The 17,490-nt window shown below is 49.0% G+C and overlaps 1 protein-coding gene across 2 annotated transcripts; it reads left to right on the top strand.

Annotated features, from left to right (window-relative positions):
• Nucleotides 1-842: 842 nt before the first annotated feature.
• ARFGAP2 (ARF GTPase activating protein 2) lies at nt 843-16,337 on the top strand. Of its 2 annotated transcripts, XM_032782184.2 has the most exons (17): nt 917-1,031; nt 1,611-1,729; nt 4,212-4,284; nt 4,874-5,005; nt 5,090-5,170; nt 6,010-6,112; nt 6,834-6,890; nt 7,582-7,626; nt 8,393-8,445; nt 8,962-9,098; nt 9,699-9,830; nt 10,352-10,480; nt 10,567-10,698; nt 12,644-12,770; nt 12,926-13,019; nt 13,196-13,314; nt 13,892-16,337. In XM_032782184.2, the coding sequence occupies exons 1-17, from the start codon at nt 960-962 to the stop codon at nt 13,910-13,912; spliced, it is 1,626 nt and encodes a 541-aa protein (XP_032638075.1). In that variant the 5' UTR covers nt 917-959; the 3' UTR covers nt 13,913-16,337. The 2 variants fall into 2 exon arrangements, with proteins under 2 accessions (XP_032638076.2, XP_032638075.1); XM_032782185.2 differs by lacking the exon at nt 7,582-7,626 and having other exon boundaries at nt 843-1,031.
• The last annotated feature ends 1,153 nt before the right edge of the window (nt 16,338-17,490 follow it).

Below are 17,490 nucleotides of genomic sequence, written 5' to 3'. Positions count from 1 at the left end.
GAGAAATCCAAAAACATTGAGTGTCATTTAGAACTGTTAAAGATTGCACAGTTCTTTACTATTCCTTCTCACAATGCAAATGTAGAGTGAATTTTTTCACTGATGTAAAACCAGTGGACAAAGGAACAACCTGAATGCTGAGTCTCTGAAAGGAATTTTATTTGTACAGTACAACTTCAGACAAACTTCTTGTAAACACTTTCATGCCTTCTTAAAAAGCAATCAAGCACCGCTGAGAAAAATGCGAGCTACAGAGAAGTGTGTGTGGACACAAGAGAAGAAAGAAAACTGAAGACCTGGTGAAAGGAAAGGACTCACTACATATAAAGAAGTACAGCAAACTTTAAATAATTAAACTTCACTTTTGAGGCCACATCACTAGTTCTTATATATACTCAATATAGACAACATGTAGCGCACTGCATATGTACAGTACAACACCACATTAATACAACACGAGTTAGCAGATACTGGTGCAAATATCTCCCCCACAGAGCGTCCTCGTATTTGAGTGGTCAAACACGGTAACGCTACCACGGGTAGAACCATGCGGGCAACTAGCCCTCCCCCTCCCCTCAGGAGCCGAAGCCAGAGCCCGCCCCCCGATACTAGCCCCGCCCTCAGGGATGCGAGCCCCGTGAGGCCCCGCCCCCAGAGAGACCAGCCCCCTCCCAGCGGCATCAGGCCCCGCTCCCACCTGTGGAAGGAGAGTCCCCGGGCGCGGTTCTCCCGGGTGTCCCGGTTCGGACAGTTTATGGCGGAACAGGCCTTGGGCATCGTCCGGCAGAACCCCGGGGGGCTCGAAATGCGTACACCGCCCTGACTACTCTGCCCCGGGTGTCATGGCGGCGGCGGCGGCTGTGGTTGGCCCCGGTAGGGACCCGTCGTCAGTTCCGCCCCTGCGCGGATTGGACCCGGCGGGGACCCGTCGCCCCGGTCTTTTCTGGGAAGGAGAGACCATGGCGGCGGAGCCGAGCAAGGCGGAGATTCAGACTCTGTTCAAGCGGCTGCGGGCGGCGCCGGCCAATAAGGTACCGGAGCGGGGCCGGGCCCCATCCTGGGCTGGGTCCTCCCTGTCGGGACTGGGCCCGCGAAGCCGCTTCCTGCCTCTCCTGCTTCCGGTGAAGCTGCGGGGCCCGGCCCGGCCCGGCCTCTACCGGCTTTCGGGGGTGGCCCCCGGGTTGTGCCCCAGCCCGGCCTCGGGTGTCTGCGGCCTGGCAGCGAGACAGGCCCGTTCTCCCCTGGGCTGCCCCGCCCCGCTGCCAGGGCAGGGGTAGCTTCCCGGGTGGCCGGTGGCCAGGCAGCTGAACCGTGGTGCTCGGGGCGGGCGGGGCGCTGATCCGCTGGAAATATCCCAGCGGCCCGGGGACCTCACAGCCGGGGCGTTGTGAGCGGGGGCGGGAAGCGGGTGGGGGCGGCTGCCCAGCTGCAGGGGACGCTTTTTATTTTAGCATTTAATTTGCCGGCTCTTCTGCTGCTGCTGTTTTCGTGCGGAAACGGGGATAGAGCCCCACCTAGCTCAGACCTCCCTGTGGCTCCTCAGCCTGATGCTAGGGCCACCTCTGAGACCCTCTGTGACTTCCTTACTCTTTACTCTGATTTCCCTTTAGGTCTGCTTTGACTGCGGTGCTAAGAATCCAAGCTGGGCCAGTATTTCCTATGGTGTATTTCTGTGCATTGACTGCTCTGGAGTCCACAGGTCGCTGGGTGTACACCTAAGCTTTATCAGGTTTGTATGTTTAGCACAAGAGTTGAAAGGAGGTGGGGATGCATTGTGGGGAAGGGAGAGATGTTTTGATCTGCAGATCAAGGATGCATTCACTCACAGCATTTGCTTACCTTGTCATTATTGGAATTAGCTGAGGTTTGTTTAGCAGGAGGACTTCTGTCAAGCAGGAGGCACTTTATTCTTAAAAGTGCACAATTTTCTGTATAGTTTGCTGAATGTGTAACACTTTGAATTTGGCTCCTAGCTCTTTTAACATATGAAGAAACTCAGTGAAATAGTCCTTAGAGCACCAATGTGTTATGTGCATTACCCTCAAGGGAAGAGATCTGGAGTATTCTGTGTAAGAGCTGGAATACTAGCAAAGAACTTCACCCTTTTCAGCGATATTAGTAAGAGGGGAAATGAAGGATGAAATTAGAGCTAAGATGATAAATGCCTGACTGGAAATGGATAGACATAAGTGGTGTAGTTTGTGACAGGGAGATACCAGTAAGATTAAAAGAGAAAGTCTAAAAAAAAAAAAAAAAAAAGGAGGCTGTCCAGTTTTGTGTACAGTGGTCATTGTGGAGCAGCAAAGAAGAAAGATGAGCATATGATCTGTTTCACAGAAAAGCAAATGTTGAAATGGATGAGTGGTGTCAGGAGTGTGTGAGAGACTTACTCAAACTGAGACCCATAAACAAAAGAATGAGGGAGTGCAGGCTCAGATGGTTTGTTCCTGTAAAATCCAGTCTTGACAACTATGTGGATAAAAGAGTCCAGCAAATTAAGGCCAGCCCAAAGAGTGGAGGGATGTCATAAAGGAAGAAGATGTATTAGCATGTGGTGTGATAGAGGCTGAGACACTGGACACAACTCCCAGGGCACTTTGGAGGGAGAGTGCTCATAGCGCAGACCCCATTTGATGGCATTAGGTCAAGGAAGAAGAAGAGTAAGAGGTGGTGATGTATTGGGCCTATCCAGACCAACCCCCGCAAGGTAGGTCATCACTGAACATTATCTGGTGTTTTGTCCATGTCTCAAATGGTAGGACTCCCAACCTTTCCATTGCACAGATTGTTCCTCAGTCTCACAGGTCATGCTATCTTAGTGTTTCTCATGGTATTTAAGCTCCTTAAGACAGGGACCGTCTTTTTGTTGGGTCTGTACAGTGCCTAGTGCAATGGGGTCCTGGTCTATAATCGGGGTCTCTAGGCATGATTATAATAGAAATTACTATTTATTAGTCCAAGTTTTCCCACTTCTTCCTGGTACTCTCTCTGCTGTTTACACCCTTTGGATATTTACAAACTGGTCTCTCCTTAAGTAATTTCTTAACTAAAGTAGACAGATTTAGCTCTTCATCTTTATCATAACTGAGACCCTCAGCCCTTGGATCACTGTATTGCTCTTTTCTGATCTGCATCCGGTTTACCTTTTTGGCACTTGGATGCAAGAACAGAAGGTAATATTTCAGGCACAGGTGCACATGCACCAGAGCCATGGAAGAAAGCTGTTCTCTCCCTGCTCACTTGATATGAAACCTCTGCAACCTTTTTGGCTTGCTATAGTGAGTGACCCTGCTGTTAAACTTGCCATCTACTGTCTCCCTGAGAATTTCTACTTTCCAGGTTTCTCTCTCCATTTAGTATCTGTTCCAGCATGTGCTCCTCCAGATGTGTATTAGCATCACTTTCAGAGCAGAGTCTTGTTTTGTTGTTTTCTGTCCATGTTTATAACCTTCCTAGATCTGTTTTTGTTGCACCTACAAACTACCAACCCAAGTGTCCTAAACTTGTACCTGTTTCACTGGGTCCCAGGCTAATGTCCAGATGCTCAGTGCATTATCATTGCACTCTCCAAAACGTGTATGCTCTGGCCTTCAGGAGGACTTAACAGTCATTTGTTATGATGGTTGAGTAAGTGCCCTGTTGTGAGATCCACACCTATATGATATCTGACTTTCTTCCAATCAGGGCCTGGGCTGTAGCTGGTGTCCCTTTGCATACTGTTCTAGCATAGGATGGGAGTGTGGATCTCGCTCTTCATTCTACTACTAATGTTTCTGCAAGTATGCAATGCCCTTTTATTTTGAGTAGTGCCTTTGATATGGCTTGTAAGCCCACCCCTATGCTTTAAAACATAATAGGGTGGGCTGAATATATGCGTCTTCCGTGGTATGGTAGGATCAATTCCTGGAGAACAGGAGATGCTGGCTGGGATCTCCCTCTGACTGCAATGCCAGTGGGAGACATTTTTACATGGGCATTATATATCCAGTGTGGGGAGCAAGCCAGTGAGATCAATGACCATTACAAACTCCTCTTAACTCCAGTTACTGGTTGGGAAGTGAAATAGAAAGACTACAGATATCCCACATGCTCCAGAATAGTGTGACTAAATTGCAGTGAGATGTCAGGCTCTGGCTCTGCTGGCTGATAACATGCTTCTGAATCCAGGAGACCTGCACCTTCTTGATATAGCTGATTTTGTTCTTGTACAGGTCTACAGAGCTGGATTCAAACTGGAGCTGGTTCCAGCTGAGGTGCATGCAAGTGGGCAGCAATGCCAATGCGGTGAGGAACCTCTATAGGCATTTTGTTTGATTTCCCTTTCGGTTGTGAGCATTCTCTGCTCCCTGTGTGCCCAGCTCCTCCTGGCATGGCTTTCTTGGTGCTTGGGGACCATTCTCCTCTCACTCTCTCTGGATACCTGCAGGAGAAGAGAGGCACTTTAATTTTCCATCTCCACTTAAGGGGTCAGAACAGTGACCCTGGTGGAGATTAGACTCCTGATATATAGGTCTGTCATTTTCCTAGATTTCCCTTACATGAGATCTGAAGGGTTTTTTAAAGATAAGGGAGTTCTGCCCAGGAAGAGCCTAGAAGCCCTGCCCCATGCTGTGATTCAGAAGCACTCCTCCCTGGGAAGGGCTGGTAGTGGGTTCTTGAACCTCTGGATCCTGGAAGAGCAGGATCCAGGTGAAGGCGGAGTTGAACAGCAGCTGGTATATTTCTGGGGGAAAGCACATTACTCCCCTACACCCCTCATTCTCTGGGAAGTTCCCTGCTCTTGTTACTGCTGTTCACAAGTTGGTTACTGATGTCTAATGCTTGTGGGAGTTTGACTTGGCTGTCTGTAGACTGATTATCCCCTTTTCCTCAGACTGCCTTCTTCCGCCAACATGGCTGCACCACCACAGATGCCAATGCCAAGTATAATAGCAGAGCTGCCCAGATGTACAGGGAGAAGATCCGGCAGCTGGCAAGTGCTGCCATGGCCAAGTATGGCACCAGTGTAAGTGCTGACCAGCTTGTACCACAGTGGGAAAGAAGCATGATGCTGATTGCTGAGTCATATGTGATGTTGTCTTCCTTTCAGCTCCTGGTGGATGGACTGAGTGGAACCCCAGGCCATTCACCTGAGAAGAACGATGCTGACTTCTTCATGGAGCACACACAGGTGAGACAGATCAGCTAGATGTCGTTGTCCCTGTTGAAAGCTGCTTTGTCAGCTTGCCAGGAGCCTGCTTTCACACCTAGTTCGTATGAAAAAGGCTGATTGCAACTGGCCTTGGTAATAATATGGAGCTGCAGCCTGTGAAGACTACAGTTCCCAACCTACAGCATGGTTCAGGAGTGGAGTATTGCAGACTGGAACCTCTGCCTGCTGCCACTCTGCATTGTAGGTGCACCACTGAGGAACTCTATCAGCTCCTTTTGGCCTATAGGCCTTGTTTTGGCTACCCCTTTACTACATAGACTCTTGTTTAGACTGTTATGCCAAGGACAGGTAGCCAGCAGGAGCTTGTGTACAAATCATCCTTGCTGTTTGGAGGCCCAAGTCTGTTAGATTTGGGTCACTGCTCATAGTGGGTGGAGTAAAATGGGAACAGACCTGAAGGAATGTAGGATAATCAGCATAGAGTCCTCTACCCTCCCTCAGGGAGCCAGGTGGGGGTTATCCCCTGAAATATGGGCAGTCCTTCATCTCAGTCTAAATTGTGATGGCATCCCTGGTTTATCTATCTCTTGAATGAGACCTCTTGTCTCCCCTACCCCACTGCATCCAGCTCAGCTCCATTCTCCCTCACTGGTGATTTTTTGGAACTCCTGAGGAAATGCTGACTGGCCCCTAACATCATCAGTGTCTCTGGAGAAACTATGATATGTGCATGGGTACATGTTATCCTCTTTCGATCTATAACTGGGTGGAGTCACTATTCACCTGGGGTGGGATTGGTAACTATACTGGGTCATTTATCCCTTTGAGACTCATTGTAGCATGTTTCAATCTTTAAGCTTTCCAGTACCTGGGATATGGCAGAGGCTGGTCAGAATCCAGTATTGTCCTCACTGGAGTCTGAGAGAGCAGCAAAGCCATTGGAAACCAGCGAGATGTCACGTGAGTTCACTGCTAAACAGCTTCTCTTCCAGCAAAGAATCTCACTGGGCTGAGGTTGGAAAGGCTTAGATTATCCCTTGCTCCCTGCATGGGCAGTGAGTGGAGGTTCCATGCAACATCGTTTTGGAGTTCCGGTGAAATGGATCTGTCTGGGAAACCCATTCTGCTCCCAGATCAGAGAGATCGTGCAGTTCTTTGCTCTCCTTGGAGCACCTGCATGGAAACAGGATCTTTATGACTTTGGATTTGCCTGACATGTTTTCTTGGTGCCCATGTGCAGATCTCAGAATCATTTCTACTGCAGCCTTCTTCACTGTCCCTCGCAATAGATGGGGTCTGCATATGGGGTGCATGGAGCAGGAGCAGGTGAACACAGAGTTAGAGATTCTGTTTCCAGGTAGATGTTGCAGGGAGGTAAGGGATGTAGAAGAAGTGCAGCTCTTTGAAAGAGCTTCATATATTTCCCTGTAAGCTGGCGCTCCATGGTTTCTTGACTCACATAATGAAGAAATTTTAGAAGGAGTAACTTGCTGAATGAAGACCCTATGTCAGCTGCTGTGAAGAGTCATCTGTGCTCTGCAGATGTTTCAGCTTTCTGAGAAACATCTGGGATGCATCTGTTAGGATAGGGGTACTGTGAGCCCCCTGCCAGGCGGGAGAGGGTGTAAATCTGTAATTTTCTTTCCTCGCTATAGTCTGACTGCTCATCTTGTCTCCGTAGAGTCCAACCAAGGCCCATCTATTGACCTGTTGAGTACTTCTCCTAAAGCTCCTCTGGGTAAGTGAGAGAGTCTTCTGGTTTGTCCTCTCCCTGTTACCCTGTCCCTGGGAGTGAGTCATTCTTGTTTGGCTCTAGCTGGCTCTGGGCCTGGCACAGTAGCTGTCTGTGCAGGTTTTCTCTAGTGAGATGAGTAGAGCTGGAACTGGCTTGAGCCCATTCTTAGTTCTATAATAGGAATTTATCCTCCTGTGGAGTCTGCCCTCAGGGATCTGTTGTTGGCTTTCCAATCACATTGTGCTCTTGGCTCTCATTAAGCTACCCAGAGGGCCAGACTCTGCAGCCATTGATTCCACTCTATGAACTGGAGACTTCCTGCCCCATTCACCCTCCCCTTCCAAATTTAAACATGCATCTCATTCCCAACAGTTTGCTCCCACTGTAGAGTTTAGCACAGATGACTAGAGCTTGACTGCCCAAGAAACACTCTAGTAACTTTCTAGGAACCCAATGGCAGCATATAACTGGCATACAATCAGCTCATTTCAGCCTCCTCTTCAGTATGGAGGTGTGGCTGACGGGCAGCAGGTCTCATGATACTGTCCTCCATCTGGTTCTGTAGTGTGTGGCCATAGCCTGCATTTCCCTATTAGGAAGTGTGTGTGCTCCTGGCCGCACTGTGCCCAGGCCTGATGTAAACCTTAGTCCAAGAGTAAACCTTTCATTCCCCATGTTTGTTTCTCTCTCTCAGATGCGTCCATGTCTCTGTCTGCACAAGGGTCTGCTCCTGCCAGAGGTAACTGGCTAACAAATAGCCTGCACTGGCTGCTTGTGGCACCTCTGCCTGCCCTCTTCTTTGATTCTGCCTTCAGACCTAATGTTGGATTCCTGGGCAGCAGAGTACATCCAAATTTCTGCCTCCGAAGTGGCAGATTCCAGGTGGAAGGAAGTGTGTGAGGGAAGCTGCTGGCTGCCTCTCTGTCCCATTGGGCTTTAGGACCCAACTAGCTTCCCCGGGCACAGTGGGTCAGTGCCCCCTCTAGATGTCTCCCTGCAGCCAGGGGCACAGCTATGCTTCCTGTTGCCTGGACTCTTCTGGCTTTCTGGATGACTCTCCCTAGAGGCATCTATGGTGGGCACTGACCCCTCTTCCCCCACCTCTCCCTGGTGCTGCCTTTCCTTTCTGAGACACTGCTGGAGCTCTCCCAACAGACAGATCACGTCTTTATCCATTGACCCCACCTTCACCACCAACATACAGGACACCAGCTGCATGACATGTCACTTACTGGTGCAGCCAGAATGCCTCAGAGTGACATGTCTCCCATCCAGGCCCAGCCTGTGTGCCTGAATCTTCATTCTTCATGGTGGTCTCACCGCTTCATTCTTGGCTGGGTGGAGTCACCTGGACTGTGCTGTGAAACTGCATGATGTGTCCTGGACTTTGTTGCCGCTGGGCTGTGGATTTTTGTGTGTGGGTTGCTGCCCGGGCTGTTATGTACTAACCTTAGCTTGTTGAGAGCTTTCACTTCTGCTCACTCACTCCTTCCTTCCTGTTCCAGAACTAAAATCTTCCCTCATCGGAAAGAAGAAGTCAGGCACTGCCAAGAAAGGGGTATGTCTGAGCCCCTGTTACAGGGGGCTCTCCCTTGCACCTTATGCATCTCTGCTCTCCTTCTGCTGGTCCCGGCTTGTTCCCTGGCACCTTGCTTTGCTACCGTTATTGAGGCTCCCTCTGAACCTGGCCCTCCTTCTGAGGTGTCTGATGCCTGCTGATGAAACCTTTTCATTCTGCGTGATTAGCCAATTGATGAGTCTCTGCTCTACTGATTCTTCCTCCCCCCGCACACTCAATGCCTTGCTAAGATGAAGGCAGTGAAACTATCAAGCCTTGTATTGTGAGTTCCATGGCTGGGCCCAGAATGCACCTGGCTAATCCCATACTGCACTGCACAGGTAGTTCAGTTCACCCTTTATGAGTGCTCTATCTCTCCTCTGAAACATCAGTCACTTGCTGCCATGTGGTGTGGGGCACTGAACCAGAAAAGCTGAAGGCCTGATGTGCTGGGTATTTCTGAAGGGCCCTGGACGTCTTAGGGAGAAATTCTCACTCTGGGTCTGTTTTATCCAGCTGGGTGCCAAAAAGGGGCTAGGAGCCCAGAAAGTGAGCAGCCAGAGCTTCAGTGAGATAGAGCGACAAGCCCAGGTGGCTGAGAAGCTGAGGGAGCAGCAGTTGGTGGAGTCGAGGAAACAAGCTGAGGAGTCCATGTGAGTGTCAAGCACTGGGGAAGCCACAGTTGTGGGCTGAATACTTGCTTGCTAGGGCTTTGAAATTGGCATGAGGTTGATGCTCTCTACCCTGAGAATTCTTACCCTGTAGATGCTGAACAAGCAGCAAGGTAGCTCTCTGGGCAGGAGCAGGAGGTCATCTGAAGTAGGAGTTGTCCCTCCAGCAAGGCAGAAGCAGCATTGCTATGACTGTATTTGATTCAGTGCCTCTGAAAGGGGTTTGGGTGGGTAGATGTGGCAGTTCCCCGTTGCTCCATTGATTCTGGCTCTGTTCCGCTAATGCCATTTTTGGGCCTGATCCAAAGACTGGGATCAGGACCTGCCGTCTGTGCTCATAGACTTTGTACACTAATTAAAAACATGTCTCTTATAAGAAAGTGAACACAATATGAAATTGTAGTGTAGATCAAGCTACACTGAAAAAACTACAGCATGCCTTTTCTGTGCTAGGATTTTACAATGTAATCATTTTGTTGCATAAACCTACCATTTTCCCCCCACACACACACCCGCCACCGCTCCACAGTATCCACCTTGGGGGAGAGGTGATCTTGTATCCACTACTGTTGTTTCCCTTAGAGTCACTTCAATGCGACTGGCCTATCAGGAGTTGCAGATCAATCGGAAGGAGGAGGAAAAGAAACTTCAGAACCTGGAAGGGAAGAAACGCGAACAAGCTGAGAGACTGGGCATGGGATTGGTGTCCAGAAGGTATTTATTTTGGGGTTGCTTGGGGTGGGACTTTGCTGCAGGAAAGACTATCTGGGGATGCTTTGCTCTGGCTTAGATTTGTGCGGGAGCCTGCTGCCATCTTAACAGATAAGTGTTTGAATTTTGATTTAGAATGCCTGTGTGATGAGCCATGTCTGGAATCACTTCCATCCCTGGAGAGGATGAGGCAGGCCCTGCACTCAACTCAAAGCCTATAGGTCTCTGACCCCTGGGCCTCATTGGCAGCATTTGCCATCCTGCATCATCACTGGGTTATGGGGAGGTGAAATAACACTTGGTATCTCAGTCCAGCAGACTTCTAGATGGAGCTGAATTTGTCCAGTTGCATCATGGGATGGTGCTGGAGCCAGGCTCTATTGGCTCGGGAGTCTTAGCACCCTCATCTTCTCAGGGTTGGCTAGTTCTAGTTGAAGCAAGATGCTGTAGGGTTGCTTGGATGCTGTCACCCCCTGATTGGGGGTTCCTGAAGCTTGAGCCTTGACTCCCTGCCTTGTTGTTAGTTCTGTCTCTCACTCTGTGCTGTCCGAGATGCAAGTGATTGAGCAGGAGACACCAGTGGCTGCGAAATCTTCTCGCTCCCAGCTGGACTTGTTTGAAGATGCCGGAGGCTTCACATCTGGACCCCCCAAGTAAGGCTGATCCTCATTGTGTTCTTTGGCTTAGTCCTGGATTTCCTATGGCTGACCTAGCTGAGTCCCATGTGTTTGGTCCCTAGGTACAAGGATAATCCCTTCTCACTGGGAGATGCCTTCGGCTCGCGATGGGAAACAGATTCCTCCTGGGGTGTTGACAGAGGGGAGGAGGAGGCCGGAGTGACCATCTCCAGCATCCGGCCCATTGGAGAGAGGTAAAGGGCACCACCTTGCTGCTGCTGGAGCTCAGACTCTGGATCCAAGGGGCGGGCCTCGCAGTGAGGTGGAACTAGGCTGGTGTCTGAGAGGAGTGACAATGTCAGTGTCCAAACACAGATGATTTAACTCCAGCCCCACAAGCCTCTCCCATGCCTCGCGCTATGAGCAGGATCTATGGAAACCTCATCTCCATGGGTACAGCAACCAGAAACAAAATAGAGCCCTTGGTGTATCACACAGAGGAGTCCCTTGGGCTAGGTCACTGAGACAGGAAGTACCCAGTATCTACATTGGCTCCTTAGTGAAAGGGACTGTGGCCTTTGACTCTCCTAACAGGGAAGCCCATGGCCTGGCGACACAATGGGAACACTTGTACTGATCTCAAGGACCAAAAGACTTAAAGGTGTTTTGTAAACTTCCACTGTCTATCATTAGAACAGTGATGCTTAAGTTTGGGGGTTCTTTCTACAGTGGGCTTGGTTCCTTGGCAAACACCCCAAATCATTCATTCCGGCGTTGAAAGTTCAGGGATCAAATCCAAGGAATTATAACAGAAACATTTACAGTGAAACTGGAATTGCAAAACAAACTTAATTAAATCTATTAAAATATTTTTTTGAAGGCAAAATCTCAGAGCCTCTTATTTTCAAAACAACCTTTTTTGATGAAAAAGAAAGGGTTAGTTGTACTCTGTCCTGTGGTAGAAAAAAAGAGAAGCAAACAGCCTTTATAACAGACACAAGGTGGAGGAAAGCGGGAATAGAAAAAGTAGGAGAAATACAGCTGCTGTTGATGTTTTTTGGAATACTTGGATGGCTGGTCAATTATGAATATTGCTTTGGCTGTTCGGCTGACCACAGTACCTGTTGCTTGGACCCCAGTTTGTTCTGGTCGGGGATGTCTCCTGGTTGGGTCTTGTTTCCTTAGACTGGACAGGATTATGGTCATCTCATCTTGCTGTGCTGATGCAGTGCAGTTGATTTCAGGATTTGATGAAAAGCTGAGAGAGAGAGAGAGAGAGAGAGAGAACGAACACATAGGAGGAAGGAAGAGGGGGCAGAAAATAACATGCCAGGAAAGGAGGCAGCACGCAATCTTACCTAATCGCCAGCACTGCATAGGCTGGAATTCCCACTGATGGGCTGAGGACTGGATGTCATGATGGTATGATTTTCAGGACTCACAAAGTTCCATGAACAAGAGCAAAGCCTAATGACCTTCCTCTTATGAAGAAAGGCTTTCAGTTTGGTCTGCTCCTTCTGTCTGGGGGTCAGGGAAGATAAGACGAGACAAACTGGGGATGTAAGGTGGGACAGGAGAACGATTTGTTTATTTTCAGTGTCTCTTTTCAAGAACCCCAAAAAAGGGGGAAAACTTGATGGCATAGTTCTTTTTCCCCTCACTCTCATTATTTTGTCCACCAATCAGGCCTAGTGTCCATCATGCCAATTTTAGTTCATTAACTTCGGGATCCACATCTTCTGTTTTTACCAACCATGGTTTCAACAGTCCTTGAACCATATCAGCAGGCCCTTTTTCATTTGCACTAATCCAGTTTCTCTGTATGGTTCTCTTGCACTTGTTTAATAACATTCATTATTGAAAACATAACCTATTTTCCATGATTTATTTTCAAACAGGCAGAAAGTTATGGGTTATTTTGGCATTTATTTATGAATGTACCCATACTTTTTATATTTGAGCTACAATTGAGGTAAATGTTTAGGGCTACTAATCACAACAGAACCTGATGACTGCCAGTCAAACTCAGCTTTGCTAAACTGCCTTCCAGATGCAGGGGGATCAGCAGTGGCTCTTGGCCTGTGGCTTTGTAGGTTTGCTTTGAGCAATGTGGGTGTCAGCAGAGTGGAGCTGATAAGCTGCCTTCCTTGCTGTGAGCACAAAGGTTTAGTGAGGTCTCTCCTGTCTCGTCTCCCTCAGACCCACCAATAGGAGGGAGAGAGAGAGCAGGACATCTGCAGTGGAATCAAATGAAGCTCGGCAGAAGTTCGCCGGAGCCAAAGCCATCTCCTCAGATATGTTCTTTGGGCGGGAAGCAGATGCTGAGGTAAGTGCCACACTTACATCTGCACCTGCCTTTCCTGCGGTACTTGGGCTGGTACGTGTCCCCTGGCCTGACCCTCTCCCATCTTGTCTCAAGCCCTGGTTTTATCCCTTTTTGTTGTAGCTGAGTCTGAGTCTTCTGCTTTCTCCTTGATGCAGTATGAAGCCAGGTCTCGATTGCAGCAGCTCTCTGGCAGTAGTGCCATCGGCTCCGCAGACCTCTTTGGAGAGGCTGAGGACACGCACTCGGCAGGTTTGTTAGTACCTAGCGAAGGGAGGGGAGCGGGCAGACAATGGCAGACTCCTGGATCTAAGCCTAGAAGGGTCATGGTTGAGGGGCTGCTATGGAGCTGAATAAGCAGGGCCTGCTGGGAGGGGGCTATTCTTGCCCTCAGGCCCCAACCCACCCCTTTTGCTGGCTCTTGGCAGGTGGTGTGTCAATTGGGAACGTGCTGCCTGCGGCTGACATCACCCAGTTCAAGCAAGGAGTAAAATCTGTTGCTGGCAAGATGGCCGTTCTAGCCAACGGTGTGATGAACTCTCTCCAGGTGAGGCAGGGGGTTCCTCACTGTGGCCAGGGGTTGGGGTCTGAGTGTCCTACCTACTGGGCATGTTCAAATGAACAGCAGGGTAAACTAGTTGAATTTGCACCCTGTGGATTTCAGCCTCCTAGGTCTTGCCTCATCTGTAGGGAGCTGCCTTCCCTTGTCCCCTGCTTGGGCTATGCATATGCGCAGTGGGTTTGCAGGGATCAGTTCCTGTGCAGGCATTTTCATGCTACAGTTAATGACAGCTGCCCTCCAGTAGCTGAGACCGTTCCATGCCACTATAGTAATCTGTTTTGGGGCTGATTTCAGAGCACCTTCTTGTGCTGGTAAAGACGACCCTTTATACCCCTAAGGTCTCCGTCCCACATCGTGCATCCCTGGGCAGAATCCTCCAGGGTGGGGCTGCTTTCCTCTGACCTTCCTTTGGGCTGGCATCCCAAATGTTTGTGATTAGCTCCGTGCTGGTCTGTCTCTCAAGTCCCTAGGAATGTTAAACATCTCAGGGTGCCCCTATTTCCCTCTGTCTCCTCATAATGTGAGTGGTTGGGACAGTGACTCGGTGTATTTCCTTCCTCAGGATCGCTATGGCTCATATTGATGACCCAGGGACTGCAGCTCAGACAAATGCCAGCGAGAGGCACCAGTCTCACCTTGAGTTGCTTGGAGTTATGCTGCAGGATTCTGTTTCAGTTTGTCTGGGGCGGGGTGGGTGAGGTCAACAGAAGAGGATGAGATGCCCATGCCCAGCATCCTTTCCAAATAGCTCTGAAGTCTCATCTGTGTTAGAAACTAATATGCCCTCAAACCAAACCTTCTGCCGCTGGGGTGGGAGGCCTTGTCTCAGAAACCCCACATTGCTCTGAACTGTGAAACAGGAGGTGCAGGTAGCTCCAGCCCGCACTGGCCCATAGCTTGTTGTATCAGCAAGTGACTCTGTTTAGAGAGTTCCCACTTGCCCCCTATCATCAGGTCCACAAGGAAATGACCCCCATATGTGTTGCTCAGTGCTGTCACCCCTTCTCCATACACAGGCTAGTATGGCTGGGGAGGGAAGCTCTATTCAGTCACCACATGGCAGGAGCAGTGGGAAATAGCAGTAAATGTTGTTGTGAAAATAACATTGAGTTTTCCTAGGACCTGCAAGAATCTGTTTTGGTAGCCTAGTAAGTGGGAGCCATCTCCCTTGTGTAAATTAAGTCACACTTACGATGTTTCTGTAAATCAGCATAGACAGAATAACCCCAGCAAAACAAGAACTTAATCTTCTTACATCAGGAGGCCAGGCTTAGGCCTGGACTCCACAGGGAGCTGAGCATTGCAGAGGTATCTGCAGGCTAGGTGTAAAAATCCAGGATGTCTTGTTTCCCAGGCACACCTCTTGTTCAGCTTCTTCCAGCTAAGCTGAGGTTGCGATAGGGATGCCAGTTTTGGTTGGACATGTTCCTGGAGTTTTCATCACATGACATATCTTTAATTAAAAAGACTAATCTTTAATTTCTGGAGACTCCAGGACAATATTGGAGGGTTGGCAACCTAGGCTGTGCTTGCTTTACTGGAGGAACAGATCAGAGCCTCTTGTGGGGGTGAGGTGGCCTGGGGCACAGAGAGGAATTGTATAATGTCTAGTGTCAAAGCACCTTGCCTTTTGATGACTCTCTGCTCCCCACCAGGAATTGTCAACAATGTTAATACCCACAGGTCTCCCCTAGAGGGGGTCCTTGAGGGCTGGGCTGAAGGCACTTTGCAATGAAAAATGGGCTCAACGCTCTTACAAATGAAAACTAAAATTCCGTTTGGAAATGGAGGCAGTAGCCATTTGTTCTACTGGCCCAACTTCCACTCAGAGTAATTCAGCCAGCATAGCTCTACCCAAGGCCAAGTCCCCCAGGTGTGCTGGGCCTCCTAGACTGGTTTGCACTGACTTATGCTTGAATTTCATGCCCCAGCCCCCTCTCTGGTTCCACTTGTTCTGTGCACACAGACGGAACAGCACAAGCTGGACCCTGTTCCTCCCAGCACAGTGGTTCTGGGCCTTTTCCTTTTTGAAGTCACTTTAGCGGAGTAACTCTGTCTGTGGGTAGAAGAGGCAAAGGGCATTCCCCTCTCCTTTCCCTCCCAACAGTGCTGCTTTGATGCCCAAGTAGCAGGGGTGTGGCACCAACCAGGAGCATAGTGTAGAGTATGCTGAACCTACCTGGAGCTTCCCCAGGTTGAGTTCCTTCACGCTGTACTACTGAAAGGCAGGATCTCTTCATTTTGCTGAATTCTCCCCTAATTTTAACATGAGAATTAAATTATGGTTCAATGCAGTTGTTTGGTTCCCCTCCCCTCCCCGAGTACTTGTTGGCAGAGGAATAGCTATGGATGGTCCCCACCTGTGCAGACTCCCCTGTGAGTCTGTCAATCTGCAAGGTGTAGCAGGACAGTGGTTGCAGGTTGGACCTAATTCCCTAGTCGGGGCAGTGACTGTTTCCCTCTCACATTCTAATGTGTGTTTGGTGCCTAGGTCCTACAGTGATGGGGAGATTCACTGAAGTGGGGAAAGCTCTAGCCATCTGACTTAAAAGGCCCAGCAGGTCTTACCCACCCTCCTTTCTGTGGTTCATTGTACAGTGCAGACACCTGAATTTAACTTGTACAGCTGCAGGATCTGAGCATCTGCCTGCCTTGCCTTCCTGCAGTTCTCTCCTATCTCCTGTGCACCTCCTCCAGATCCTGCTCACTGGGCTCTGAAATATGCACTGATGCTTAGATTTTAACTATTAAAATTGTCTTGGAGCAAAGCAGTGGCAGCCTCTCCAGCTACTCCCTGTCTGAGGGAGAGGATGGCAAAGGCTGGTGCTATGGCCTGGTGCTCCTTCTGCTCCGAGATGGAAAGGGATTTCTCTTCTCTGGACTGTTCGTATTATTTAGGAGATAATGGTATTAATGAGCTGTTTATGGCTGGGCTCAGGGCTCAGCCATATGAGGGGGAGTGAAGTGGAACACTTTCCCTCAACTAAATAAAATCCAACATCTGTATGTTCTCTGGCTCATCTCTTTCTAGAAAGGGCCTGGGGTGCTGGGCAGGTTTGTGCAGGGAGGTGTGAGAGTGCAGGCTTGAGCACATGTGGGCAGCTCCCCCTTCTGTAACATGGGCTATATGAGGGATGCTCTGTACTGGGCCAGGGCTGTGTTCTGATTTGGGTTCTCAGATCACTAACTCATCTGATTCTTTCCTGCTGGGCTATGCAGCTTACTGGAATGAGGCAGCAGCAGTGAGTGGAGAAGTGGGTGGTGGGTAGAGCAATCCACTTACTAGCAACCTTCCACCCTTGCTTTGGAGCTGAAGCTGGCTTGTTTGGTGTAGGGCCTGGCTGGGCCAGGCCAGGCCAGCCCCGCCCCTATGTGTTACACACTGGTGTAAGTGACAGCTGGACCTGGCTCAGGCTCTGAGTAAACTGCAAGTAAACATCAAGCCACCAGCTGGGGAAAGTGATGCCCTGCTGTTTGGGATTCCTGGAGAAACTGAGCTTAGGTGGAGCTAAGATTGAGAGTTTAGAACAATATCTTAGAATAAACTACATTAAAGGGATGGTGTAATTATCTCAAAACCAAGTGTGTTAAACCCTGGAACATCAGAGTTAGGTTTTAAGTTTAACCACTACATTAATTTCCTGAGTTTATAATTCTTTGGGTTGGGAAGATTATAATATTCCTCTAATGTAGTTTAGGGTAAATTACTGATCTGTGCTCAACCTTAAATGTATTTTATTGTAGCTTTTGGTTGGGGGAAGGGGCATTGACTGAGCTTGTGAGGTCTTAGTGTTGAGTTGAGTGTATTTCTATGTTTGGATGTAATATGGTAACTTTTTTGGATGCTGTATTTGATTGCTTCCAAAATGTCAGGGACTATTTTAGCTATCCATCTGCAGACCTCTGCTGATTTTGGTGAGAATCAGTAAAGTGGAAGGGGCAAAAAGGGACAGGGGAGATGCATGGAGCTCCTGGCATCTGACTAGTAGGGCCATTTAGCTTCATCCAGGTGTCTAGTTGTCTACACATACTAAGAGCATTTCAACACATTCCATCATACTAATATCCCCATCACATCACTGTCTATCCTCTTTGAAAGAGAAAGTAGGATAAGAATTTGAGGGGTGGAGGAGAATAGGGGCCTAAGGCCTGGGGCACCGT

The sequence above is a fragment of the Chelonoidis abingdonii genome, chromosome 4 (assembly GCF_003597395.2).
Source record: "Chelonoidis abingdonii isolate Lonesome George chromosome 4, CheloAbing_2.0, whole genome shotgun sequence".
Classification (NCBI taxonomy): Eukaryota; Metazoa; Chordata; order Testudines; family Testudinidae; genus Chelonoidis; species Chelonoidis abingdonii.
This window is presented reverse-complemented; position numbering and strand designations above follow the sequence as displayed.